Here is an 11,047-nt window from a genome sequence, read left to right on the forward strand (position 1 = left end):
ATTACCTTTAGATTATTAACAAGTGCCATCGAACTTAATCTTTATAGACCGTATATTCAACGCATACGTACGCTAATTTTACAGTTTAGAGGTAGAAGACGAAGAAGAATTATTTATAATAGTGCAATCTGAACAAGCAAATAAATAAATAAATATTTATATTTATATTAAACAAGTTTTTTATTCAAATGAAAGATAGGATAAGCGCATTTACAAACAAATGTACATATACTCAATGCTACACTTAAATTTAGGTCATACATATGTATTGTTTAAATCTATGAGGATCTTGACGGGGTCCTTCATTTCTGTTTTTATTATAGTTTTATCACTCTCACTTCACGGCCTAAGAGCAGTTTCAGAAGCTTAGTTCAAACGGAGACACGGTTCCTTGATGCGGCCTAAAGAGGATAACGAAATTAACTATATAAATGATCTTATATATAAAATATTTGTATTTTGCGTTATTGATCGTTCCTGATGAAGTAAAATCCAGAAACGTGAATTGGACGTATGAAATTTATAAGATAAGATAAGATAAGATAATTTTATTAACCAATCAAGGTGCCCAAAATTTGAGCTATACAATCAAATGAATGAATTCCTTTTTTTTTTTTTTTTTTTTAAATAATATCAACGAATGATTTTATGTTTCATAATTAAAAATAATATACTTTTTTTATTTTAGCATTTATAATACAATGTATCTTCCACATAAAAGGGCGTAACTCCTAATATCATTCTGACACACTAAACGGATCTTGACCCGATCTGAAACTTTTAAACGTTACTTTTTATGATTTGTCTAGGTTTGTCCAAAACAGTCTTAACAGACTGGATTTAACGCTAGAGCATATCAAAAGGCGTAAGAGAATGCCGACTAATAGCCAGTCAAGATCGTTTAACTAAACCTACCCGTTGTTATCGCAAACTAAAATTTATCTCATATATACAGGATACATGTTCATTTATTACAAGAATTTTTGTACGTCAAGGTGTATGATAGCACGATAATATACGAATCGTAACAACGCTTCAATATGCTCGTCTACTATATGCTCTTCCACAATTTACGCCTGTTTTGCTCCAGCGACCGGTATTACAGTTTAACATAGTTTAAAAGCTCATTGATCTGTTACTTTATTTACAATTTTGAGCAAGACTTAACTGTTTATTATTAAAATTCAACAAATGTCAACATTATCTTCATCAATTTTATTATTTAACAAAACATTGTTTTTCATTACAAGCAATTTCATATATTAATATACAGCTAGTGAATATTTGTTGTCTACCGAAAATATAAGATTTAAATTATATACGCAATCAATAATTTCTGTGATGTTACTTTTATTTCCGTTACATATCTAATTTACGAGTACAAAATAGTAAAACAGAAAAATAGAAACGATAAATATTCAGGAATACCTAAAGTTTCGTAAGCAATTGCAAGGTATCACACGTTACTTAGATTCCACGAGTTTTCATAGCAATTAGCAATTTTTAAAACGAATATGTGAGATAAAGATCTACTGCATTTTGGCAAATTCAAATTATGTTATACTACTATTTTATTTTCAACAGATTCACATTTCTTAAACCGTGCATCAATATTTTAATGTGTTTATCTAAATTTCTTTTATTCATTTGTTAAAAATTGTGAAGCATGCGACTTATCTGAGAATACACGCATATAACTAAATTCGATTAAATTTGATGAAAAAAAAAGATAAATAAATGAAGTTTGTCTTGCTTGAGTGATTTACCTGTACAAAGCTCGGGTCTCAACGATGTTTAAAACGAATTGATGCCAGTTTGAAATAGTTTAACGGGGGCGTGGCCTAATAGTTTGACGTACATTACCAGCAACTTGATTTTAATTGATTCACCGCAAAGAAATCTATTTGACTGGCGTTAAAATGAATTGAAATGAATTGAAATGAATTAAAAATATTTTTTAATTTTTGTCAATCTTTATCAAATAACAATTAATCTCATTTAAATAGCGTTAACACGTTTTTGTCCGTTCAAGCTAAATTCGGGTTACTAGTGTATGTATATTGTTTTTATACTGAAATCGATAAAGAATTAAAAAAAATAAAAAAAATATGTAACAAACAGTGTTAAAAAAAAGTGTTTGGAATTTCCCTCTTGGGGTACCATTTTGGGGTATTTCCCTATGAGCGTAGTCCAGTTGGTAAAACATTGACATTTTAAGGAATTAGAAAGAGAAAATGAACTTAATTAATAACATTTAATAAACATGGTATATAACTTACCAATTTGAAGACATAACAAGTTAAATTCATTAAAGTTTGACCTTTGTTACTACACGTTGTCATGGTTGTGACGTGACGTTGTTGATGAAATACAGTGTTCCGGTAAGTAGGCGGGGCTTATAGGTTAGTTGGGGTCATTGACGTATAAAGCTAACGTTTATACGTCAATGACCCCAACAGATAACGCTTCATCTGTATAGTAAAAAAACGGATTGCAGTATAATCTGATATGTATGACATGTTAGAATAGTATAACAACATATGTAAAAATATATAAAAGAGATAATTATGAATAAGTGTTAAGAGATGTGGTATAACGGGATTTATCAATTGGGCCACAATCCATAAAGTATTTACAGATAAAGATTTGAAAAGCTTCAAATCACCATATACTCCTCAAACCCATGAGCAAAATATATTCAATATACAGTGGATTTATTATCAGGTGTATGACACCAATTTTCAAAGAATTCGTATATACAGGAAAACCACGAATTTCAGTATTCAATGTATTAATATGTCTCTAACTTGTATACAGACTTTGTCAAAACCACGAAATGAAACCTTCATGCAGGTGCAACATGTTTTCAATCCACGAATAGTTATACTCATGAAATAAAGATTTAACCACAGTAGGAAGCTTACAATTCAGTAGGACAATGTAGGATGTAAAAATGTGGAATGGAATCAAGTAGGAATTAATGCTTTTAAGAGACATACATAATGTGGCAGGTTTAGTTATGAATATTAGCTTTCGATTGCTGCATTCATGAATGACATTGTATACACAACGCTCTTACATTTACATGTATTTCTGTGTGCATGCTGTATTATAACATATGTTGTACACCAATCATTTGACTTTAAACCAACTATTCTGAAACTTGATTGACATTTGTTGTTGTTTGGTTCTAGCTTATTAAATAAGCTTCTGACTGGTGTGTTGATACATGTGCATAAATTGGCTTTTGAGTTCTAAAAATTGAATATAATTCTATAACCCCTTTTATATGTGACAGTGGGTTTACAGCACATAATAATAACATATTGTCAACATCAGTTGAAATAACTAATAGATCGGTACGATTCACAAAAAGCACCTTACATGAAAGCAAAAGACACAAAGCTGAGTACATATGAACAAAGAAAAAGTGCGTGATTCATGAAAGAGACCATATGGAAAAGTCAAACACAATACATCAAGACTTGATTTTGTGCAATGCCCAAAAAATAAACTATTTAAAATTCAAATGTAGTAAATAAATAAAAAAAACACAAAACAATTAGTTTTATTTCTTCAACGTCACTGCACAACTTTTTGACCCATCTGTCATATATACCGAATTAGACCATTCAATTTGTTTTTACTTAAAAGAGCAGCACCTGAGATTGCACTCAGGTATTGGTAGTGTTCATGTTCCGCAATCCTTAATGTTTTCCATTTTTGTGTTCTGTACTGTTGTGTGTCTGTTTATCGTTTTTGTTTTTAGCCATAGCATTATCAGTTTTTCTTCCCCAACTTATCGAATGTTCCTATGGTATAGTTTGCCTCTTTATATATTCCACTAGAAAGAACCAACAGAACATCATAATCACGGAAATAAAAACTGACAACACAGGAAAAGAACATTCCTCCCGTTCACCATACACTATTGTATGAATAGATTACAAAACATACGCATATAAAGGTTGAAAGGGATACTTGCATTAGCAATTTGATTTGCTATTTTTTTCTTTTGTTTAAAGATAGTCATACTTCATGTAAGGTTTGTAACGTTTTTTGTGTTGTTCTCTGTTAAATGGTATTGAATTATATAAAAAAAAAATAACATTAGTAACCAGAAAATTTACATTTAAGGTGGTACCTAACACTACAGGGAGATAACTCTGTAAAATCAGCAGAACATTTAAATGACGTTGTGTTGTTAAGGGAATATTAAGCTTCTCAATGATTAAAATAAGTGTTTGTCAAACTGCTTTATAACCAGAGTATTTTTTCTGATTAAACGGTTAGTTCAAGTTTTTTGAAATTTTTCTATTTTTGTCAAAGTGTCAAAGTAAATACTTTGTCAAAAATTTAAGAACATTAAACGAGCCAAATTAATTTTCGTTAAAGTTTTGGGTACCACCTTGAAGAAATTAAATACTCACACTGTAACCAAAGAACTGATACAAGAGACATTGTTTTTGGCATAATACAATTGATGGACTTTTCTTAATTTCCTGTCCGTCTGATACTGAAGAACAACCTGTGTGAAACAACTTGACCATTATACCATAATAATCAACCATTAATATGTATGTGATTTGTAACAACTAATGCAATGCTTTAACTAATCAATCATAGGAAATGGATACAACTTTGGTAAAAAACAATGAAGAAGTAAAGATAAAAAAGTACAATTGTCCGGAGATTTTCGATTTTCGCGTCCTCAACTTTCAATAACATAGGGTGGCGCAATCATTTTTATGAAAGCTGTTCATAGCTGTGCAAAGCTGTAACGATACTTAGCATATAACATGTATAAGGTTTATCTAAGTATCTTATTAGACTTGAGGACGTAGAACCATTGTCAAGGTTTCATTTGTACACTACAAAATTTCTGGTATTCGGATAAGAAAATATTTCTCTTGCTCATATTATAATTCTTGTTCTTCCGAACTTAAAGGATCAAGGGCGCTTTTATATGAAGTTGAAGGTATATTGATACTTTTAGTACAAGTCAGAATAAGGTTTTGACAATAACTATTGTTCTATTTAAATTTTAAATAAAACATAACTATGCATGGTTGAAGTTGTAGTAATTACTGAATAGTTTTAATTATTCGTGGTGTACCATTTTTTTTTTGATTTTATGTTTACGAATTTAAGTTTCCAATGAAGTACAGATTTCTTATATGTTTGAATGCAGACCTTAATAAAACCACGGAATCAGATATAGACGAACATAAAAAGTTTCCTCAATCCACGAAAATTGTCTCACATGAAAAATAATGAATCAAAAGTAACATAAAAATCAATGGGCTATGAAATAGTGATTTTATTCCTTAACTCTGTCCTATCATACCTAAACGTTTTAAACAATATATAGCATATTAATCTATTGTAATAAAAAATCATAATATCTAATAAAATTTGTAGATTAGCTAACAAAGTCCTTTTATTTGTATAAAGTAACATTCGTTTATAGTGGAAAATTGTTTTAACGTTAAATAAGCTACAATTAAAAATGGTTTGCTATTCCTCTCTGTGATTAATATCAGATTACTCTGGTTAAGTTCCGAATCAATCTATCATAAAGGGGAAATAAATAATTCGACTTTCATTGATAGTCTTTTTCTAAAATGATGAACGGTTCTTTATATTGGTATGAAATCATTTTTAAACGTTTCAAATTTATGAAATTATATTCGTACATCAATATTTTTGACATACCAATAACAAAAACTGAAATATATTGAATTGATACATTTTATATTTATTCAAAATTATATCAGAAACCTATACTTAATGATGAAATAATGAACCTGTTAAAGGGAGACAATACTCGTATAACTTTTTTTTTCGAATCGGCACATAATACAAAGGAATTTCACTCTTGCATACAAATGGCACATTAATATAATCAATTATCTGTTCATTCGTGCTCCACCTTCAATGAAGATTCTAAATTATAAATATAACCAAAAGTTGTTAATCTATAGAATAGTGAAGACTAATGAAAGCTAAACCACTGTAAAAAATATTTCTTTGAAATCTTTTAAAACTTCCTCAGAAAAATGCTCGAGCCACTTGAGTTTCATACCTCTTAATTAACGTTTTTACACAATATTTTAATAATTTAAAAGTAGATAAAGATTATTTGCTTCTCAAAGTGTAAGACGCAATAAAAATCGTATGCTTGCATCATCTTACCCAAATACAGATTAAATTAAGTCCTGAACATTTCGACATTTGTTTGTTTATTTTTATCAATACCGGTTTGTGAACAAATCACAAGTACATGTTAAGATCCGACTAAATACCTTTATCCCGATATCGTCAGGTAAATATGCTACAATATATCTAATCGACACAATAATTAACGTTTTTACATAATATTTTAATAATTTAAAAGTAGATAAAGATTATTTGCTTCTCAAAGTGTAAGACGCAATAAAAATCGTATGCTTGCATCATCTTACCCAAATACAGATTTAATTAAGTCCTGAACATTTCGACATTTCTTTGTTTATTTTGTATCAATACCGGTTTGTGAACAAATCACAAGTACATGTTAAGATCCGACTAAATACCTATATCCCGATATCGTCAGGTAAATATGCTACAATATATCTGATCGTCGTTGTTACTTAAATTCCAGAATTTCTCATGTAAAACATTTTTCCAAACTTCCAAAAATATCAGATAAACAGGCCATGGTCTAAATAAGATGTTGTTTCGTTTCGTGTGAAATTTAGCCAAGACGCCATCTAATTAACTATCGAGCTTACCTTCAATGACCATAAAAGCGATATAAAAATTAACACAGATATACAGAGATTTAGCAACTCGTGCAATTGGATTTTTACAGGTCTGCTAAATTTTGTATTATAGATTAAAAATCTATGTTTGTCGTCGTTTTTACCTTTAAAAGAATGATTTTGTGTGGATTGAATCAGTTAATCAAATAATTTACCTTTGTTTCACTTTCAATGTTGACATTCTTTTCCTTTAAATACCCGTACACAGACAAAGCATGCGTTATTCTATCACTTTCTACGGGTTAAATTGGAGTTCACATGAATATGGATTTAATAATTAATTAAATTTCGCAACTATTGGAAGTATAAACTTAGCTTTCTAGAATTTCTTTCAAAGCTTTCAATGATTTTTTTTTAGTTTATCATATTTTGTGAAATCTGTACATTTGTTAGTTAAAAATCATCAAGTACCGGTACCGGTACCTTACCCCGGCCTCGTTAGCAGATTTATACAGCTGTTAGTTGTTGTAAGTAGTATACATTCAATTTTCCATACTTGAAAAAAATATATACTATGTAAATAATATCAAAAAGGAAGTTAACCATTAAGATTATCAAACATAATTATCTAATATAACAAATGCACAGGTTATTACAAATGTATAATGTGAGTTGTTTAAGTTGTAAACTATAAAAATACATAAGATATATAATTTAAGTATGTCTGTAGATTATTTTGAATTCAAAATAATAAAAAGAGAAATAAATAAAAAAAAAAAAAAAAAAAACCAACAAGAAACAAAAATAAATAAATAAATAGATAATTGAAAGATAAATATTCAGTTGAATTTCAAAGAAAATAAAAGTTTTTTTGTTTGTTTTCGTTATTAATTTGCAGAGATAAATTATGTACTAGTTCTTTCTTCTGTAAGAGACAATATATCATATGACAATTCTATTTCTACTTATTTATGTTCACATATACAATGTAAAAAATATCTGATCATTCACTGAAAAGAATGGCAAAATATAAAAAAGAAGATGTGGTATGATTGCCAATGAGACAACTATCCACAAAAGACCAAAATGACACAGACATTAACAACTATAGGTCACCTTACGGCCTTCAACAATGAGCAAAGCCCAAACCGCATAGTCAGCTATAATATGCCCCGATAAGACAATGTAAAACAATTCAAACGAGAAAACTAACGGCCTTATTCATGTTATTTATGTAAAAAAATTGAACGAAAACCAAATATGTAACACATAAAAAAACGACAACCACTGAATTGCAGGCTCCTGAGCATTCCAACTTTTGTCAAAAATATTTACTAGTACTCTTTAATCTTTAACAGCAACTAATTTTTCAGTGCTGTATAAAGATTTTAGTTTACTTTGCACTGCCTGTAATGTTAAAGCTTTCAGAAAATATTTGCAGTTGAAAATATATTGTTTTATCTGCATATAATCAAATTTGCAGCATTCCCCCTAAATGATTTTGTAATATCCAAAACAGAAAGTAAATTGAACACTTATACCATTTGACAAAAACCATAAGGCAATTTCATCAATGAATGTTTGAACAATCTCACAATTCCAAAATAAATGTACAATAGTTTCTACTTCTTCTTGGCAAAAAGTACAATTTGGATTGTCAGTGACATTATTTAATTCAAAAATTTATTAGTACCTAAAATATGCTGATTTATTCTATTTTGTAACCACTGCAGTTTGGTATTTTATGTGCCTTTCAATGATTTTTTTTATAGTAAGTCATTAAATGAAGTAAACGAACTGCACCTCATTTGTTTGATATTTTAAATGTTACAATTGTCCGCTTTACTTTTATGACAATGACATGGTTAATTCATCATACATTGAAATTGACTTACTGTACCAAGTCAGGGCTATGACAGTTGTTATCCTTTCGTTTGATGTGTTTGATCTTTGATTTTGCCATTTGATTAGGGACTTTCCTTTTGAATTTATCTCGGAGTTCAGTATTTTTGTGATTTAACTTTTTACGTACCAATACTTTCAATCCATGGTGTAGCTATACTGTAAATAGCCATTCCAATCCAGAATTCTTTATCTTGCAGCACTGAAATATTCATCAACACCTTTTCGTCAAACTCTAATCCATTTTCGCCACATATGTCAGAAGCAGCTTTCCAGGTTTTGTTGTCTGTGTGATATGCTTGATCAGATTGAAAGCTATATGCTTAAATAAAAAAAAAAATCACTATATTCTGATATGTCATAAGACTATAAAGTGGCATAATCTATTAAATTTATTTTTAACGATTTGATTGGTAGCACACTTAATCGTATATCCAAATTACAAAAAGTTTAAACAATGCATTATTTTCATCCTTTCGTGACAAATTTGGGTCAAACTGACAGCATAGACGAAATATGTCATTTTTATATCAAAATTCAGCTTTCATTAAGACTTAAAATACTGATTAATACTTAAAACTTAAACTAAGCTAACGCTGTAATAAAGTTTGTTTAATTTTATTATTATGAATCTGTTTGTTCATAAAAGTTGGTCTCTTTCCGACGACAACGTTAACGTCAAAGATACCATCAGTTGGGAATGTGTTAACTGCTAACTATGCTAGTTCAATATCATAATAGCATATATACATGTAGCAAAGATGTACTGAGTTACTGTATACCATGTGTATTCCGTAATACAATGTAATGGAAATATGTTACAATATTAATCACGCTAAAAGAGGGACGAAAGATACCAGAGGGACAATCAAACTCATAAATCGAAAATAAACTGACAATGCCTGACTAAAAATGGAAGAAGACAAACAATAGAACAAATGACACAACATAGAAAACTAAAGAATAATCAACACGAACCCCACCAACAACTAGGGGTGATCTCAGGTGCTCCGGAAGGGTAAACAGATCTTGCTCCACATATGGCACCCGTCGTGTTGCTTATTTTATAACAAATCCGGTAAATTGTCTTATTCGGTAGGTCACATGCATGAAGGGGATTGCAGTTATGACGTACGGAACATATCCTATAACATTTCTGAAACGGTTATTCCATAACATAACGGCCAACCAACTCATGATGGCGTCCGAAAAATTTACGAAGAAATGATTTCAACTTCCCCATTTGGAACTCTTGGTTTAATAGCTTCCTTGTGAGCAGCAACCCTCTCTCAAGCAAATCATGATAGGAAATGCAAGCACGGGAATATCGTATCAATTGGTCATGGAGATAAATACCCTGTATGCAGGTGCTGCTGGAATGTTGCGTCTTAGAATTAGAAACAATTGGAAAGCTGAAGCCATCTCTTTTCTCGTAAAGTATTGTTTTCAACTGACTAACTTTCGCGTAGGCTCAAACTTAAAAGAACTAATTTACGCAAAACCTAGACCCTCTATGTAAATGTATATAAGACACATATTTAAGTCCGTCACTTAAAACTAGTTTCATAATGTTCAGATACTGTTTCTTTTCACCTCAATTCACTCCCTGTCTGATAGTTAACTCCACAGCAATTATGTATGTTAAAGCGACTAAAAAGGATCAGTAAATCTTAAGTTTTTACACAGTCAAATTTATAATTTACGTTTTGTTAATTTTACGTTTTACAACTATTTAAAGATAATTGAGATAAAAATGCGTACAACATAATCATGTATATTCTTTGTATAGTAATACAAAAATTGACAGACGAAGAATCATTTCATAATGTTAAAACACAAAACATTTGTGTCGTAAGCACGACCATGAACCTTGAATAAAAAAATCTTAGTCAAGCCCTTCCGAAAAGCTTTATTCTCGAGGTCATTTATCTTACATAATTCAACAAAATAACTTGAAAAATGTGCTTTCATTATGTCATCGATATCATAAACACCATAAATAATTGTAGATATTGAGACATTTTTTGACAATATCATATTGAATTGATAGTAAAAACACCGTTACTTACCATTTACAGATTGTATATCGTTTATAAAAGCCAGTAGGATAATCCACAGCAGCATGTCTTTATTCATTGTCTTTACCTTCTCAAACTTACAACATCACAACAAGGAAGTCAATCTGGTACATACAGGTGAATTAAATCTTTTTTAAGTCGGTTGTTTATGAAGTCGTGTTTAAAAAAGATAACACATCAAGGAAGTTGAAATCCTTTTAGTGTTTTCCCTTGTATGTTAAATATTTCATTCACTAAAACTACTGAAACATACACACTTTTAATTGCATTGTATTTCATTGATATAACTTTCGTAAAACCCTTTGATTATTACCCTATAATCCC

General features: G+C 29.9%; 1 protein-coding gene across 2 annotated transcripts in view; it reads right to left on the reverse strand.

Moving 5' to 3' along the window:
- The window catches only part of LOC143054680 (uncharacterized), a 30,469-nt gene extending 19,667 nt beyond the window's left edge, over positions 1-10,802 (reverse strand). For both annotated transcript variants that reach the window (XM_076227704.1, XM_076227703.1), the window contains exons 1-3: positions 10,715-10,802; positions 8,776-8,967; positions 4,431-4,528 (exon numbers count right to left, since the gene is read on the reverse strand). In XM_076227704.1, coding sequence (XP_076083819.1) covers positions 4,431-4,528; positions 8,776-8,967; positions 10,715-10,781 — 357 coding nt within the window. In that variant the 5' untranslated portion in view covers positions 10,782-10,802. The remainder of the gene's footprint in view (positions 1-4,430; positions 4,529-8,775; positions 8,968-10,714) is intronic.
- Positions 10,803-11,047: the final 245 nt, after the last annotated feature.

Source organism: Mytilus galloprovincialis, chromosome 12 (genome assembly GCF_965363235.1).
Source record: "Mytilus galloprovincialis chromosome 12, xbMytGall1.hap1.1, whole genome shotgun sequence".
Lineage (NCBI taxonomy): Eukaryota > Metazoa > Mollusca > Bivalvia > Mytilida > Mytilidae > Mytilus > Mytilus galloprovincialis.